This window comes from Sprattus sprattus (genome assembly GCF_963457725.1).
Source record: "Sprattus sprattus genome assembly, chromosome: 5".
Classification (NCBI taxonomy): Eukaryota; Metazoa; Chordata; class Actinopteri; order Clupeiformes; family Clupeidae; genus Sprattus; species Sprattus sprattus.
In genome coordinates this window covers 44,193,183-44,210,309 of record NC_137924.1, presented here as the reverse complement: position 1 = coordinate 44,210,309, position 17,127 = coordinate 44,193,183, and the positions used below count along the sequence as shown (strand labels likewise).

General features: G+C 43.3%; 3 protein-coding genes across 3 annotated transcripts; 2 read left to right on the top strand and 1 right to left on the bottom strand.

Moving 5' to 3' along the window:
* Positions 1–3,269: 3,269 nt before the first annotated feature.
* On the top strand, positions 3,270–9,764 carry grpel1 (GrpE-like 1, mitochondrial). Its single transcript, XM_080838867.1, has 4 exons — positions 3,270–3,361; positions 4,309–4,465; positions 4,904–4,985; positions 6,462–9,764. The coding sequence occupies exons 1-4, from the start codon at positions 3,294–3,296 to the stop codon at positions 6,806–6,808; spliced, it is 654 nt and encodes a 217-aa protein (XP_080694993.1). The 5' UTR covers positions 3,270–3,293; the 3' UTR covers positions 6,809–9,764.
* A 2,658-nt stretch (positions 9,765–12,422) lies between these two features.
* Positions 12,423–14,439, bottom strand: tada2b (transcriptional adaptor 2B; the record flags this gene model as incomplete). Its single annotated transcript, XM_080839148.1, has 2 exons — positions 14,152–14,439; positions 12,423–13,658 (listed from the first exon to the last, which is right to left on the bottom strand). The coding sequence occupies exons 1-2, from the start codon at positions 14,419–14,421 to the stop codon at positions 12,423–12,425; spliced, it is 1,506 nt and encodes a 501-aa protein (XP_080695274.1). The 5' UTR covers positions 14,422–14,439.
* A 341-nt stretch (positions 14,440–14,780) lies between these two features.
* cfap184 (cilia and flagella associated protein 184) lies at positions 14,781–16,304 on the top strand (the record flags this gene model as incomplete). Its single annotated transcript, XM_080839862.1, has 1 exon — positions 14,781–16,304. One exon carries the CDS (start codon positions 14,781–14,783, stop codon positions 16,302–16,304), a length of 1,524 nt encoding a protein of 507 aa, XP_080695988.1.
* Between the last annotated feature and the right edge of the window lie 823 nt (positions 16,305–17,127).

Here is a 17,127-nt window from a genome sequence, read left to right as displayed (position 1 = left end):
AAGTTTTAAGTACTCTGAACTTCTGCCGGTTTACAGTGTACAGAATTATTTCCAGACGTGAAAGCAGTGGGGAGAACATACTTAATCAAAGAGTATGAAGGCACGCAGGTCAGTTTAATTATGTTAGGCTACTATAAGATGGATTATAATGGGAATCTGTTGAGAAAATGCAAAACTGCTGACAACGTTACCTAATAGGCTATATTTAATTAAGTTTAAAATGTTAAATTGGATTATTTGAGCCAGGTGCGCAGAATCCGGGTTGGACGTTATGTTGTGGACACTGAAATGGCTCATTGGACTGTCAGGTGATGGGGCAGGTAAAATGGCAACCTCACCCTATAAGGAGTTCGCCCTCACTGAGTGCCCCTAAACTTAACGAAGTTGTGCTTGTGCCAACACATTTAATTTACTGCTATGCACAGTATATACTAGTGCAGTATAAAGGGACACAATACCTCACAAATGCAAATATTTTCAACTTGGCTTGATTTAGTATTTAAAAATAAATAAATCTACTACTTGCTGTAATTTCAAAGCAAAACTAATATTTCTTCGAGAATGAGGTGCTGGGTGAGGTGTGTGTTTGGGGGGAAGGTCACTGAGCTGGACTATACACTGGTCACCAGCCACCACTAGCTGATATGATACAGACCAACTACTACTGTATACTCTTCACTCTGTTTACAGTAGTACATAGAAGGGCACTCTGGGAGCATAGACTTCCAACAAGGCCAATGGTGCACCAAGGACAGCAGATGTGGGGGGTAAAAACCTACATGTGTAATGGTCGATTTTAGAATATAAATGTATTTATGCTCCCCTGTTATGTTAAGGTCACTGTGTATCTTCTGTTAGCAATTGGAAGTCAGTGTGGTTCATGTAAATGCCCCTGTGTAGTTTCCTCTGTATTATAGTATTCGGCTATCCCTATCATGTGTGTTATGTGATTCAGTGATCACCAAGCCATCGCCTGCCTTCTATGTCTGTGTTCTCAGTTTGAGTAAAAAAATGGCGTGAGTGCTACTACATTGGTGGCAGAAGTGGGACAGTATCCCCTCATGGAGTGGAAGAATGGAGCTGAGGATGACTCCACAGTGCAGATGTTGACAACCTGATCATCCTGCTGCAGAGGGGAGAGGCACAGCCACCAAGCTCTACATCAATAGGCCTGAAAGGAGCAGCCTGCCTCAGATGATAAGGGAGCAAGCCTGGCCTGAAAGGTCTTCCTGCTGTCGAAGTCTCCAGCCAGGTCATCATGAGCTGAGAGGCGTGGCTGCCATGTCCAGCGCCTCCCAGGGTTCAGCACACTATAGCCACTGTCTACTGTCGAGACTGAGGATGCTGCAGCTGAATACTATCTGCGTTCCGCTACTGTTTCTCGTAGCGTCAAATCATAGAGGTGTGACTTTGAGGTGCGGTGAAGATGAGGTGTAGCCATATGGTTTTAACACAAGCCTATGTCTTTAACCAAATGTATTCTCTGTGTGTATTAATTCATTTTGTCCTAAAACATATGTTGTATGGTGGGGAGAGCCAGGAAAATGTGGGTAAACCTCTTGAGTTCAAAGATGTAGTCCTCAACCTTGGTAAACCTTTAGGCCCTGAAAACATTTATGATGAATATGGCTCTTGAGAAGCAAAGGTGACTCAAAGAGGGAATGTTCTGTTGCATTTCATCCATGGAATGGGTTTTAAAACCTACCTTACACAGGAGGACTAGCAATATGAACATTTGCTGAGAAAATAAAATGTCATTAGCTGCAAGTTGTGAGTTAAGTTCACCATATTTCCACGCTGGTCTTTCTCCTTTCTTTCCCGTGTTTCAGATGGGATGAGGGTTCCCTTTAAGCGCCACAGGAAGGCGTTATTTCCCAGAATTAGACTAGTAAACCTCTTCAGTTGAATGGAAAGGTAAACATAGCTTGGAAGAGTCATTTGTTTGGGTTACTTCGGTGTCCAAGTCTGTCTTAGAGGCTTTGTAAAAGAGGTATGGTAGCCAACGCGTTGTCTTTCTTTATACTTGATTATTGGCAGGCTATTAAAGCCGGCAGGCAGCAGGCTAGTAAAGCCGCTACGTTATAACATTTAGTCAGTGTTTAGACAACGGACGTAATCAGAATCAGAATCAGAATCATGTTTATTGGCCAAGTACATTTTCATATACAAGGAATTTGTTGTGGTGTTTAGTTGCTCTCAATGTACTTTAACTGAAAATGTGCAATATATCACAACAGTTTAGTATCAAATAAATATAATGTAATATAAATATAATAATAAATATAATACATTTTCAAGTGTTCATTAAGGTGACGACAAGGGGAAAAAAACTGTTCCTGTGTATGGTGGTTTTGGTGTGCAGGGATCTGTAGCGCCTGCCAGAGGGGAGGAGCTGAAACAGATTATGTCCAGGGTGTGAGGGGTCTGCAATAATTTTCCCTGCCCGTTTCCTGGCTCTGGTGGTGTACAGGTCCTGGATGGTGGGCAGGTCGGCACCGATGATGATTTCTGCTGATCTGACTGTCCGTTGTAGTCTGTTCCTGTCCAGTTTAGTGGCCGATCCAAACCAGACAGTGATAGATGAGCAGAGAACAGACTCAATGACTGCAGTGTAAAACTGGATCAGCAGCTCCTGAGGCAGGTTGTACTTCCTGAGCTGGCGCAGGAAGAACATCCGCTGCTGGGCCTTTTTGGTGACTGATCTAATGTTTGGCTCCCACTTCAGGTTCTGGGAGATTGTGGAACCCAGAAACCTGAAGGATTCCACGGCAGACACAGTGCAGTTCAGTATGGTGAGGGGGGGCAGTGATGGGGGGTTCCTCCTGAAGTCCACTATCATTTCAACAGTTTTGAGCGAGTTCAACTCCAGGTTGTAGCGACTGCACCACAGGGCGAGCTGTTCAACTTCCCTCCGGTATAATAATGTAATATAATAATAATATAATATGACAACGTTGTAAGTCTCAGATTAATTGACACCATAAAATAAACCATGACTGTAACCAATGTCTCTGCGCAATTAATATATTTCTGTCGTCCTTGTTTATCAAGTAACCGAAGACTAAGCAACCTTTACACAATGTGAATTGACGTAACATGCTGTCCTTGTTCACGTGTTCAGCGTTTGACCTTTAACTTCCGCTCTACCAAACTACAGGAAGTAAAGTGGACGCTTTGGCGCATTTGATTGGACGCGTTGACAGGGAGTATCTAGACGCTTGCTATGATTGGTCAAATTATACGGGCACAGTAGATTGCATTACTTTGTCCTCCAGCAAGTTGTATCATTGATCATGGCGAGCTGGTGTGTACGTGCTGTTAGACAGAGCTACACTATTGTAGCATCTCCTTCACTCGTTAGGTAAGAATAAGTCTTAAATGAACTTACACTCACCCACAGTCTCGTGTTATTTGTGTTATAACATAAAACATGTGGTGGCAATGTGGTTGTGCACTTATAATGTCGGTTTCGTAACCATATTAGCTGTAGCCTTCAGCAGTCACATGCAGATAACTAACGTTAGCTATAGTTAGCTAGCTGTTGAACAGCACACAGTTTAGATAAGGTTAATATCGAGTCTTGTGTTTTATTTATGTCATACCTAGTCTTATGTCTTAGTATCATGTTCACTGGTAACGTTGAGTTCACAATTTTACTGCTATGGTCCAGCAGTACCGGTGCTAGCATATCTTGAACTTCCTCTGAATTTTGGGTAACGTTAAAATTGCAACTCGGCGTGACGTTATTAGCTGACAGTACGTTTGCACTGGCTATGATCCCTAACGTCAATGACTGTGCAGTCTAATCAGCTTCAATATTAAATCCAATGTATTTGCGTTAGGTTGTTAACCTTAGCCAGCGTCTGCGAAGTTAGCCTCACATGATGGGCAAAATTGTAATTGAAGTAGCAAACGGTCTGTTAATTTGTGATAGTCATGTGACCTTACCCACCACATTTGCGTAATGTTAGGTAATATGACGTTGACAGATTTCGAGTAGTTTCTGCCTTTCACACAAGGCTGTAATTGCTGTCAAGGTTAAATTTAGCTGGTAAGCTTTGCTACCCTCAACGAAGGCTGACGACACCACACGTAACGGGGCGTAGCATACTTAGCGTCAACCCCTTATCCATCACTTTAGTAGTACATGTTTGCATTTGCTCATATCGTATTAATGTAGTCTTCAGTCTAGTCTTCTTGTGGTATGCCCCGTTGAGACTTTAACATATTATGTTGGCCCACCGTATACTAGTGACCCTTCTAATTCCCGTGCCCATCCTGATATCCTGTGTCCCATGTGATGTTTAGGGCGACTCCCCGGTTGCTATGCACAGCAACTCAGCAGAAGAGCCCGGGGTCTGGCTCGGAGGAGGAAAACGGGGCCCAGAAGGCCGAGCAGAGCTCAGCAGAGAAGGCCCTGATTGAGGAGAAGGCACAACTGGAGGAACAAGTCAAAGAGCTCACAGTGAGTGGGATCTTTATCATCAGCAAACTCCACATAGAAAGCTTTTTGACTGTTGTAGAAAGGTTCACATGTAGAACATATTTGTGTGCGAGTGTTTGAATCCATGATGCATTAGATATACTCTTTGTTTGTTTCAAATACTCAGCTAGTCAGTTTTCATGTCTACGGTTTTTGTGCTTAAAACGTAACTGTCTGAACAAGAAATCCACTTCACTTGTTAAAATGACCTGGCCAACCACTGCGCTTCCCACACAATGATATATTGTTGTTATAAAGCAGCTGGGGTTGCTCTTGTCTTGGCTGAATAATACATCAGGGTAGAGGGTAGACTTATACATCTAGTAGAGGCTTTTATCCATAGCTACTTGCAGCATAGTACAGATATATTTTTATCAATATGTGTGCTCCCGGTCTGAAGACTCTAAACTTTTTTTTCAGGACAAATACAAGCGGGCACTGGCAGACACGGAGAACCTGAGACGGAGGAGTCAGAAGATGGTGGAGGACGCAAAGATGTATGGTGAGTATACACAGGGAGAGCAGTAGAAGGGTTTCAGCCCCAGGCCAGGTTTGTCTTATACTTTTAATATAGTTTAAAAACTGCAGCAGTTTTAAAATAGGATTTATTTTAATTAGCAACCCATCCCAAAGTACCTTTTAATACAGACCTTGTGTAGGTGCATGTGGACACCAGTTAATGTAAATACATTGTGTATGTCCTCACGCAGGGGTACCAGAATGTCAGTACAATGGTACCATGGATGGGTGACAAATAAATGTGGGTGCAAGATAATGTTGATGCTATCCTGACCACAGCACCAGTACAATGTGGGTGATCTCACCCAATTAAATAGGCACATTGAGGTGTCACACAAAGTGTGGTGTCTACCATAGTGGTCAAGATAAAGGACCAGTCCCAAATCAGTCTCATTATGTATACTAAACTATCCGTTTGTAACTAATATTTAACTTATTAACTACAACCACAATGATCATATTAATAGCTATTGAAGGCTCGTGGAGTTCTGAGAAATGTTGGTTGGCAGCATTCACTCTTGTGCAGCATTAAATAGACCAATATATAAATCCAAAAGCATTTATTTAGAAAATTATCAAAAGTGAAACACACAATATATAATCTAACTAGATGTACCCAACCTAGCTCTGGAGTGCGCAGGTTGGGTTAGCGACAGAACGAGTGTGCATATGTTCTTCTGTTCCGCCTCTGTATGTTCTGAGTGAGCGAAAGTGCAAGGGCATGAACACTGGTGTGAGGTCAGGAACAAATTCATTTGTAAAACGGGAGCTTTGAGGTTCCTCTCTGCATGTGTGGCTATGTTCAAGGTCAATTCAAAGTATCTGGAGGTTATGTTATCCGTGTAGGAAAATGGTGCCCGTTAGTCAAATTAATGGTTAGTTCGACTGCAAGATCCTATGCCCGTGTTAAGCATAATTAACATCAATTTTGCAGTATGATGAAGTCAGCTACTTAAAAAACCTAACCATGAACAAAAATACTTCAACAATAAAGTTCCATGAGCAAATCAGTACATTAATACTGAAGAAAGTAACACTGACTGATGCTTAACCATGTAAGTGATTATGATGTGCTAGCTAGCTATGCAGAGTATGTTACCAGTCCTTGGGGAAATAGGAATCCTTGATTCCTAGCGATTCCGTCAGTCATGGATGAGCCAGGCTGGGAAGAGTTTGTGGTTCTGAGGCTGGTTGCAGTCTGAGCAGATTACAGGGTGGAGGGGACCCCCATCTGGAGGTCAGAGAGCCATCTGCGGAAGAGAAATGAGGGAGTAGGCGAGCTGGTGTTTTCTTGACCCAGTCATGAGTGAGGAGAGTTGTGACTTTATGTAGTGGCTTACATTTAACTGTATGAGTCCACATTTAAATAAGACAATGAACCAAGTCAAATGTAGGGTCCCAATTGAAGTTACACTTCCCAGTGAGGGTGTTCATGATGTCTCTGTTTTGTCGCCTTCAGGAATCCAGGGCTTCTGCAAAGATCTTCTAGAGGTGGCAGACATTTTGGAAAAGGCAACCGAGTGCGTGCCCAAGGACCAGGTGACCTCAGAGAACCCCCACCTGAAGAACCTATACGACGGGCTCGTGATGACCGACGGCCAGATGCAGAAGGTGTTCACCAAACACAGCCTGGTCAAGATCAACCCAGATGGCCAAAAGTTTGACCCCTACGAGCACGAAGCTCTTTTCCATGCGCCAATCCCAGGCAAGGAGCCAGGCACCGTTGCCGCGGTCACCAAAGTTGGCTACAAGCTGCATGGACGCACCCTCCGACCAGCTTTGGTGGGCGTGGTCAAAGCGCCCTAGGCACTGGGCATCTGTTTTGTGGGGACATCCTGTTATTTGGGCAACGAATCTGTTTGGGCTCCTGAAGAAGGGCATTATATGGGAGTCCTTCAATGGTGCCTGAGAGAAGTGGAGAAAACATGTAAAACACAGAATCAAACTGACAGTTCATCTCTGGACCTCACTTAGTGTTGAAGAGTTAATGTAATAGATGGGGAGAGAGGGGAACAAGCACTTCATGACCCGTCTCAACTTCTGTCTGTCATCCTCAGTCAATAGAATGAAACTAGTCATGTTTTCTTCCAATGTTCTGAAAAGCTATGCTTATGTTAATCATAATAATGTACCCAAAATGTTATCAGTCCCCTACGTTATGTATCATTGCCTGCAGTTATGGAGAACCTCCTGGTTTAACAGAGTGGAGTTGTCATGAAGTCTTAGTTACAGCAAATCAGTGTACTATGCACACTGGTTTAGGCTTCTATTACAGAAGTATGAAGATTTGTCATAGGGTTCAGCACACTCACATTATGGCCATAGTCTCAAGACGACGTTTCAGAGAGTTGATTGTAGGTCCTGTAACTACTATCTTTTCACAGCTGGCTAACTTAAATGTTTGTTAATAATTGCTCCTCACCTTTATGAACTGAGACAGGAGGAAGATTCAGTTGGCACAGATTGCAGTGGTGCAGTTTACTCAGTGGGCAGGTGGTGTATTGGCATAGTATTTTACAGAGGATGTTTAATGTGTAATGAAACCTTTTCAAAATAAACCCCTCTGAAGGAGATAGGTGGTGATTTTAGTTTTTGCACAGCATCTCTAAGGCCTGAGGTTTGTTGAGCTCTTCAAGGTCGTATGACCATCCGACTGTGCAGATCAACTGCGGGTCCAAAGCTTTTTAAGCCCAATTTTGGAGTCTCTATTAACTATTGCTGTTAGTTTTTTTTATCCTGTCAAGTGTAAATTATGAAACATGTTAAGATCACTGGACCTTTCCAACTAGAAAAATAACAGCGCCACAATGCTATCGGTCACTTAGAATCCTACATCATTTTTTAGGTCAATAATCTGAAAGATACCATCTGACCACGATAACCAACCCCACACATTTAATTAATGTTCTGAAAAGCTATGCTTATGTTAATCATAATAATGTACCCAAAATGTTATCAGTCCCCTACGTTATGTATCATTGCCTGCAGTTATGGAGAACCTCCTGGTTTAACAGAGTGGAGTTGTCATGAAGTCTTAGTTACAGCAAATCAGTGTACTATGCACACTGGTTTAGGCTTCTATTACAGAAGTATGAAGATTTGTCATAGGGTTCAGCACACTCACATTATGGCCATAGTCTCAAGACGACGTTTCAGAGAGTTGATTGTAGGTCCTGTAACTACTATCTTTTCACAGCTGGCTAACTTAAATGTTTGTTAATAATTGCTCCTCACCTTTATGAACTGTGAGACAGGAGGAAGATTCAGTTGGCACAGATTGCAGTGGTGCAGTTTACTCAGTGGGCAGGTGGTGTATTGGCATAGTATTTTACAGAGGATGTTTAATGTGTAATGAAACCTTTTCAAAATAAACCCCTCTGAAGGAGATAGGTGGTGATTTTAGTTTTTGCACAGCATCTCTAAGGCCTGAGGTTTGTTGAGCTCTTCAAGGTCGTATGACCATCCGACTGTGCAGATCAACTGCGGGTCCAAAGCTTTTTAAGCCCAATTTTGGAGTCTCTATTAACTATTGCTGTTAGTTTTTTTATCCTGTCAAGTGTAAATTATGAAACATGTTAAGATCACTGGACCTTTCCAACTAGAAAAATAACAGCGCCACAATGCTATCTGTCACTTAGAATCCTACATCATTTTTTAGGTCAATAATCTGAAAGATACCATCTGACCACGATAACCAACCCCACACATTTAATTAAATGTTAGCCAATATTTTACCACTTTACAAAAAGCAAAACCATTAGTGTCTTACTACAAAGATGAAAAAATAAAATGAAAGGTTTCATTGTACTAACACTAGTATCCAGTATACAGTAACAGCTCTTATTGCTTGTAACTTCTAGCACTCATCGGCATTTCACATTCATGAAATTAATGTATTTAATTTTCAGTCATGAATGTTGCATCACAACAAGCCACCTTTTCAGGAAACATTCCAATGCTTGTATAAACACTTAATCACAGTGAACAACTTCCTGTAACTTCTCAACCATAGGCCTGCCTCCACAACCACCATCATCTCATCATTCATTTGAAGTGCCCCAAGTTCTCTAATGATTGCTTGTTTTAGTATTTTCCTTATCTTTAATGGATTCTGAAGGTGTACACATGACCTTGAGATGGGATTGTTTGCTTTTTTTTTTTTTTCTCCCACCACCACCCCCCCTCGAAGGAGGACTTCTTTATTTACTTCTTTTTGTAGTCTTTTCTTTTTCTTTCACACTTAAGGACAGTACACCAGAATTACAGGATTGTTTGCTATTTCCATAAATGGTATGTTCTGAAAATTAAATATGTATGTACATGTGATAAAAATTAAAATTAAACTGAACATTTCCTGACAAGGCGTTGTTGGCCTTTGATAATTTGTGTTGGGGATATAAATGTTACTAAGCTTTAATGACCTAAAGGTCAAATAGCAGACATGGTTACTTGGTGCAAAATCACAATTATCCCAAAGGATTCAAAACAGACAGCAACATCAGCATAAAGTATATGTACTTTAATACAAAACGGGGTTGACGCAAACAAATTGCAATGTGCAATCACAAAATGTAGGGCAGAGAAAACACAGCCCTGACTGGCCTCAACTACTAAACCTGCCTACCAAAGCTGAGCCTACTACTGGTACATAAGAACAACTGAACTGCATGCTAAGACAACATACAGAAAAAAAAACCTTGTAAATGTGTACATCGCTTTCAATTTTTTTTGCCATACAAAAGTTATAAAAACTGTTCCTGAAATAAAATACTTTACATTTCACAGGTCATTATTTTGAGTATCCCATTTCTTTGTCTTAAAGATTTAAATTTCAAAACATTATTTACATTCACTCAAATACTCAAACACAATAAGTCCCACTGAAATAAAAAGTACAGTTGTATATCCAATGAAAAAGACTAATTGGATTGTAGAGTTGAGGGAATTTGTCCTATTTTTTATATCTGGCCTTGTAATTGCTGCAAAAAATGGGGTAAATGCCTATGAATAGAAGTTCTTGGAAGAGTTTGGTTTGAAGCATCTTCAAAGCAACTTTGATCATGTCTTGCCACTAAGTCATCTAGGTCCCAAAACACTCAACGCAAGATCAGCTTTGAAAGGTTTGGCATGATATTGATGCACACACAACTATAGACACTTCGAACAGGATTATGTTTAGGTTTCCTCACAAAATCTCGATTATGGTAGCGGATTTGTCCACAGTTTGACCATGTTTATGTTCAATGTTGTTGAAACAAGTAGTGCATTAAACAATATTACTTCCGGAAGTGATGACAGAGAACGACACTCCCCTGCACCCCCAAATCTCGTTTGTATTCCTTCGTCTTCTTGGCAAGCCGTAGCTAGTCAGTCCGTTATTTACATTTAAATGGGGTCGCGGCAGCCGCACCAAACAAGGCATACAAAGAGTGCCTGACAGCAGAAGGCTTTAAGGTGGGGACAACGCTAGTGACATTTTTCTCTCTATCTCTCTCTTTAAATTCAATTCAATAAACAACATCCCTTCCTTTGATCTTGAAATTGCACTTGTTTGAGAAAGAGAAAATCTTTCCTTTATGTGAGGGAGAGTAAAAAGGTTTTGGAAGTGAGGGAGAGAGTGAAAAGACTTTGATAACTGCGACGGGGCGTAGGAGGCAGAGAGGTCTTGCGTTCTTCTTGTCCCCCCCAACAGGAACTCGATTTAGATTTCAGGTTGACGTTTTGGCTTTGCATCCCTACCAACAAAGCCACAAAGCTCTGCCTGTGATCTTGGGTGTCAAGGATATTTTCTTCTTTGAAGAAGACCGTCGGCACAGAAAATAGGCCATATTTCAATACTTTTTAGGCATGAAGCCCGCCTAACAGAAAGTGGACTGCGAAAGAAAGCCTTCTTCATCCATATTATGTCTGTCCTGTTTTTAATCTCTTTCACTTTTCCTGTTTTTTATTGGGTGGGGGTGGGGGGGTTGTTCTGTTGTCGATATCTCAGAGGTTTCATAATTATTTTAGTAGTGCTTCATATTATCTGGGCCGCAACATTTGGGAGGAAATAACAGTTGTCCACATTTCATACACAGATACACACAACTATGCACACTGGAACAAAAATATGTTTTATATAAGTGGTGCCTCCATTGGAAATAGCAAAAATATATTAGCAAAGGGGTAAAGGTTTTCTTACAAGGCTTTCAGGACACTTATTCTCACTGCTGTCGTCACTGAAAATAAACAACACTTCTCTTTTTGCACACACAAAGTACATATACTGACTGGTGAAAGCACGGGTCTAAGCAACTCAGGACCATATATCTAATGCAATCTAATGCAACTATATATCTAGTCTTTGTTCCTCACATTTGTCCTCACAGTGGCAGTACCTATTATTTCTCTTGTGGACCATCCCCCCCCCCCACATCAGATATTATCAATACGTCTATAACAGTGATTTGACAATGTCAATAAAGCCAGCCAGACCAGACGCACACCCGACCCACGACGCTTCACGCAAGGTACGTAAAAGACAACTACACTGAGCATCAGCAGGAAAGAGTAAACATGCTCATTTCTTTTTTTTCACCAGAGATTGTAACACAGCACTTAAACCATACACATCTCCTTCACACCTCTAAGAACACATCCAACCCCTCACATCCAACACGATGAGCAAACCAAACCTCATCCCAGCGTTGTTTGCTTCATACAAAGTCAATGGACAAACTGAGAGAGCAAAAGACAGAAACATGCACATTCCGGCAAAAAAAAGAACTCTGTGCTCCTTTCAAGCCTTCCGAGGCAACACAGGAGACATCATAGCTGTTGATTTGATCAAAACTGTGACGAATACCTGAGAGGGTGACAAACAAGTTTTTCTTTTTTCCTCGCAACACCAAGTCGTTGAGATTCAAAGGTGAGAAAACAAACTGCCACCTTTAAGCAGTGCAACCTGGCAAGGTTAGCTGCCACACACTGTGGTTCTCCAGGACATCATCTTTTAAGGAAAAGAATGCCCTTACTCCATCATCAGAGTGACTGAAGCGAAAAAATACTTGGACAGTCAAATGCTTAGAAACCTTATTTTTATGTGAAATCATTCCTTGGCAAAATGAATAGAGAAGGGAATTCCGTATAGAAATATAGGCTAACCTTTTTTTAATCTTTTTGTCCGGTCAAACTCTATTGTGTAATATAAAATATATATACATATTTGTCCCCTCTCAGCTTGAAGACTGGTAGTGAATTGTTTTCTTTCTTTTTAAAAAAAAAACAGGGAATATTGTTTCTCAACTGTTCATCAGTAAGTGTAATCACATCTGGACATCTCAGAAGGACTGCTTGTGGTGTCCAGTAATTTGGCCCCATCTCAAACTTAATGTGACAAAAACAGGAAGAAAAGGAAAAAACTGTCAATTTTTCCAGGATGTTAGGATGCATCTCTGGATATCCAGCCACTTTCCGTAAGGAAGCTCAGTATGCGCTTTTTAAGCACTTTGTCCAGGTAGCTGGGCAACCGGCTCTTGGAGGGAATCCCCTGCCTCTTCTGCAAGTGGTCTTTGATGATGATGGTTTTGACAGTCAGGTAGCGCGCTGGGGAAAGGTTGAGTGAGTTGCAAAGCACCTTCTCACGGTCGGACAGCAGTTCGAAGCCTGACAGGTTTTCGATGGCAGAGAACTCGCCGTCCTTGCCCTCCTCTTTGATACTGCCTGGTCCTCCGGGGCACGTGCTGGCGCCTCCGCCCCCACCACCACCGCCGCTGCCTCCCCCTCCCCCTCCCTGGCCGCCTCCGCCGCCGCCCGCGCTTCCGCGCTTGGCCACACTCTTGTTCTCCTTGCGCTTCTCGCGCTTGTGTCTGGCAGCCTCATACTCGGCCGACTCGTCCAGGCGCGCGATGCCGTTGCGGCGGTAGCGCTGCAGCTCGCGTACCTTGGCACGCAGCACTCGTTCCTTGTGGAGGTTCTCGAAGAACTCCTCAAACTCGCGGTGCGCCATCAGCTGGCAGAGCGGCCGCAGCTTCACCCGCTGCTCCTTCTCCTCCTTGGTGATCTTCCTCTTGGGTGCCACCAACGGAGGCACCACTGGGACGGTGGAGGCACCCCCTGCCCCCGCGGGAGCGACCCCCAGTCCACAGACCACTCCCCCTCCGCTGCCAGCCCCCGTCCCTGCGCCGCCTACCCCGGCTCCAGGTCCAGCCGTTCCCGAGCTGGGGCGCTCCCGCTCCTTGTCCCGTTTGTCCCGCCCCAGAAAGGCAGGCACCAGGTTGTAGTCACGGGCGATGTTTTTGCGACGCTGGCGCTCTCGGAGCCGCCGCACGTACATGTCCACGTGTGCCCGCTTCATCTCGATCTCCACGTCCTCGTCGTCGTAGTTGACTGACAGGCCGCTGATCAGCTTCTCCGCTTCCTGGTCATACTCAATCTCGTAGTCGTCCCGCAGCGGCATGTAGCCCAGTTGCTGCTGCTCGGCGACAGAGATGTCCAGCGGGGGCAGCGGGGTGGTCAGGCTCGGGGAAAGAGGACCCCCACTTGGACAGGTATGGTCAGTCACACGGTTGGGGATGTTGTCTGGTATGCAAGCTTTTCCCAGGTTACCGTGGATGTACATGGTGACATAATGGTCCATTACCTCTTGAGGGGTCCTGCCTGGGGCAGTCATATCCTCCTGTAAGACAAACATGTGTTTAAAGACAACTTTAAGAGGTTACAGGCTGTCTATTACAATATTGTACAGACAAACAAATAAGGCTGTCCATTGCTTATGGTAATTTAATGATAAGATTTACAATCATAACCTTTGATAGCCATAGCTGGCTAACATAACTTTTCAAATGAGTTCAACGAATTTTTTTTTGCCAAAGAATGCATTACGTTATCTTTCAAACTATACGCCAAACTATCGACTGCCTATTCCAAAATAACTTTGAAAAGTAAGTTAGCGCGTGGAAAACTCCTACATATTCGATGTAACGTTAACTAAATCAATAATAATGTACCAATAACACTGACCTTACGTTCGCTATATTTTGACAGCTAGCATTAATGTTACCGCAACCAACTAAACAAGCTAAACAGATAACATTGCCGTTTAGTCGCTTCAGTAAATACACTGCTGTGTTAATTCAATCCTTTTAAAATGAAAAAGTATGTCCTTTTACCCAATTTCCAAAGCCATACTGCTCGATCGCATCGAGTAGCGACTGCTCTTCCCTGCTCGTCCATCCTCCCTCTGCTTCGGGACCCCACAGGGTAAAGTGCCCGCCATCCACTAACTGATAGCCGTGCCATCGGCGGTGATTACCAATTTCGGCACCCGCAGAGAAACACTCCGGACAAAGTTCAATATCCAGGCAATCGGTACAGCGAAGCCGCAGGTTTGTAACGTCTGCTAGGCAGTTCACGCAATACTTCTTCCCCAGGTCGGCCATGTTGCTGGTTTCTGCTTGTTGTTGAAAGCAGCAGTGCCTCACAGGGAGGGCATGCGTACTGGAGTGTCTCCGGTCAGCTAGTGCTGCGTCTCATTAATATTAATCAAAACAGCGCGAACGTCCCTGATAGGCCAACTCACCCAGTTTCCAGGACAACTCTAAAACATAAATGGTTTCATTGAAGAGTCCTGCGTCCTGACCTGTAACCTAAGGTAGTCAGTTATTTTAGCGAGTATTTTATTTACACATGAAGTTATATTGAAAGTAATTTTTTTTTTTTACTTTATTCCACGTATTTAAAAATTTAAGTTTAGAAATAACAATGTTTTGCTAGATCGTTTCGAGGTTTCACCCAAACCATGGAGGAGGAAGAGGCAGAGGTAACGATTGAGCATGGCACCGTCGGTGAAACTCACGTAGATTTAAATAGTGACGGAAATGCTCCGTCTGATGCTGTGGAAGCTTCAGATGATAATTGCGGTGGAGATAAAGCACTCAACCTAAATGAGCATGAGCATGCTGAAAAAGAACAAGGCACAGTCAAAGACCATAACCAAAGCCAACAGATCAAAGGGGAAGGGGAGGAGCCTACTGCAGAAGAAGACTTCACAACAAAAACCTCTCCTGAAGTTCAGAAAGGAATGGGTGAAGAAAGTATGGGAGGTGATGTAAATGCTGGCTTACCTACCAGTGAAACATTTGAAGAGGGAGAGGGTGATGAAATTGAGCCTCTCATTGGTGAACCACTTTCACGTGAAGGAAGCATCACAGGAGAATATGATGATATAACAGACGATGAGAATGGGCCTCCTAGAATAGATCCAGGGACACCAGAAAGAAGCAGTTCTATCTCTAAGAGTACAGAGGAGGTTGAAGAGGAGGAGGTAGAGGTTGAAAATGATTCTGGCGTTGACTACATGGAAATCTTGAAAGAGCTTCACAATGAGAAGGAAAGGTTGAACCAGCAAAACGTCCAGTTACAATTTAAACTTGTGGAGTACTTCAGGCGTAAGACCGGCGACGAGGCTAAGCCTGAGAGGGAGAAAGACAAGGCCGTGTCAGACCAAGAGCAACGCTTCATAAAGTACATAGACATCATGGAGGACCTGAAGAACCAGTATAGGCGCGACTCTGAGCTTCACCAGCAGCAGGCAGAGGAGCTGCGCCAGCAGATGCAGGTGAAGGTGGAGCAGGTAGAGAGCGAGTGGCGTGTTTTCATGGAGCAGAAGAACGACGTCGCTGTGTCTGTGCTCCGCCGGCGTCTAGGCAAGCAGGAGGCGCAGGCAGAGGTGGAGCAAATCCAGACTGCCGAGCAGCGGCGGGAGAACGAATTGGTGGCTGTGCGCCTTGAGAACATCAAGCTCAAGAACAAGACACGCAAGTTCGAGGCCGCGCTGCGCGCTAAAGAGGAGCTTGCCGAGGGCCTGCACCTGATCGACTTCGAGCAGCTGAAGATAGAGAACCAGACGTACAACGAGAAGATCGAGGAGCGCAACGAGGAGCTCCTCAAGCTCCGCAAGAAGATAACCAGCACTGTGCAGGTGCTCACACACGTCAAGGAGAAGCTGCAGTTCGTCCAGGTGGAGAACCAGACTAAGCGCGTCCAGCTGGCCGAGGTGGACGCACTGGTGGCTCAGAAGAGGGACACGCTCACGCGGACCAAGCAGGCCCGCGACAACCTCCGAATGGACAACCTGCGGCAACGCCAGCGCTGCGGCCTGCTGGGAAACGAGACACTGCTGCGGGACTTTGAGGAAAAGGTGGACGCCTCCGATGCTCTGGAGCAGAAGCTGGAGATGCTGAAGAGGCGGCATGCAGAGCTCATCCTTAAGTGTGCCGGAGTCAAAAAGAAACTGGAGCAGACAAAGCCGGTGGGCCACTGAGGCTCCAGCACAAACAGCAGAGAATGAGCATATGCTGAGCACTTGGGTTTGGGTGTATTCAAATAATGGAATAGAATTAAGTGATTAAAAGGCCCTATTGTGTAATAAAATACCATATTAAATAAGTTTCTTCTCTTTTACTGGGTTAATACCATTTTACTGCAGAAAACGTATTATACTAAGGCTATTCCAATATTTTATTTTAAATTATTATTTTAAAATTGTATTTTAAGATACAATAGTTTAATCTCATCTAATGTGTATGAACGGTAGGCTACTGTTATCACTTGTAACAGTATAACAGATGTGGCTAGCTTAATAAAATTAAGCATTAGGGACTTGTGTGACCCACAACAATAGTATGTTTTAAATTAAGCAAATCAATGACACAATGATGACAATGACACACCTTAGTAAAACAAGACTTAATAAAATAACACTTCAAATACATTGCTTGCATTAACAATCAAAAGTTTCATCCACTGATTTTTGTAGTTAAATATTCTATACAACAGCAAAATAAATCCTTTTGTGAAATAAGGTGATGATCATGAATGCACAGCTTGAGTTTTACTAATCCAAAATGGCATACAGGCATTTGGACGGAGGCCATCTTCCTGTATAACTTGGCAAATTTGTAAGTAACTCCAACCTCTGCTCTTCTTCTATGCATTGCATTTTTGGGTTAACAAGGCATATATTTTTTCCCCTGCGTAGTTTCAAATCTGTAAACAACACAACAAGAATGCATCACTGGAACATCAGTAACATGAAAAAAATCTGCATCTTAAATAATGTGTGAAAGAGGGATATGACCTGTTAC

Bases quoted from the DNA above. Each gene is read 5' to 3' on its own strand.
- grpel1 (XM_080838867.1), top strand. From the start codon at position 3,294: ATGGCGAGCTGGTGTGTACGTGCTGTTAGACAGAGCTACACTATTGTA. The intron at 3,362-4,308 runs GTAAGAATAAGT...TGTGATGTTTAG, and splicing joins GCATCTCCTTCACTCGTTAG to GGCGACTCCCCGGTTGCTAT. The intron at 4,466-4,903 runs GTGAGTGGGATC...CTTTTTTTTCAG, and splicing joins AACAAGTCAAAGAGCTCACA to GACAAATACAAGCGGGCACT.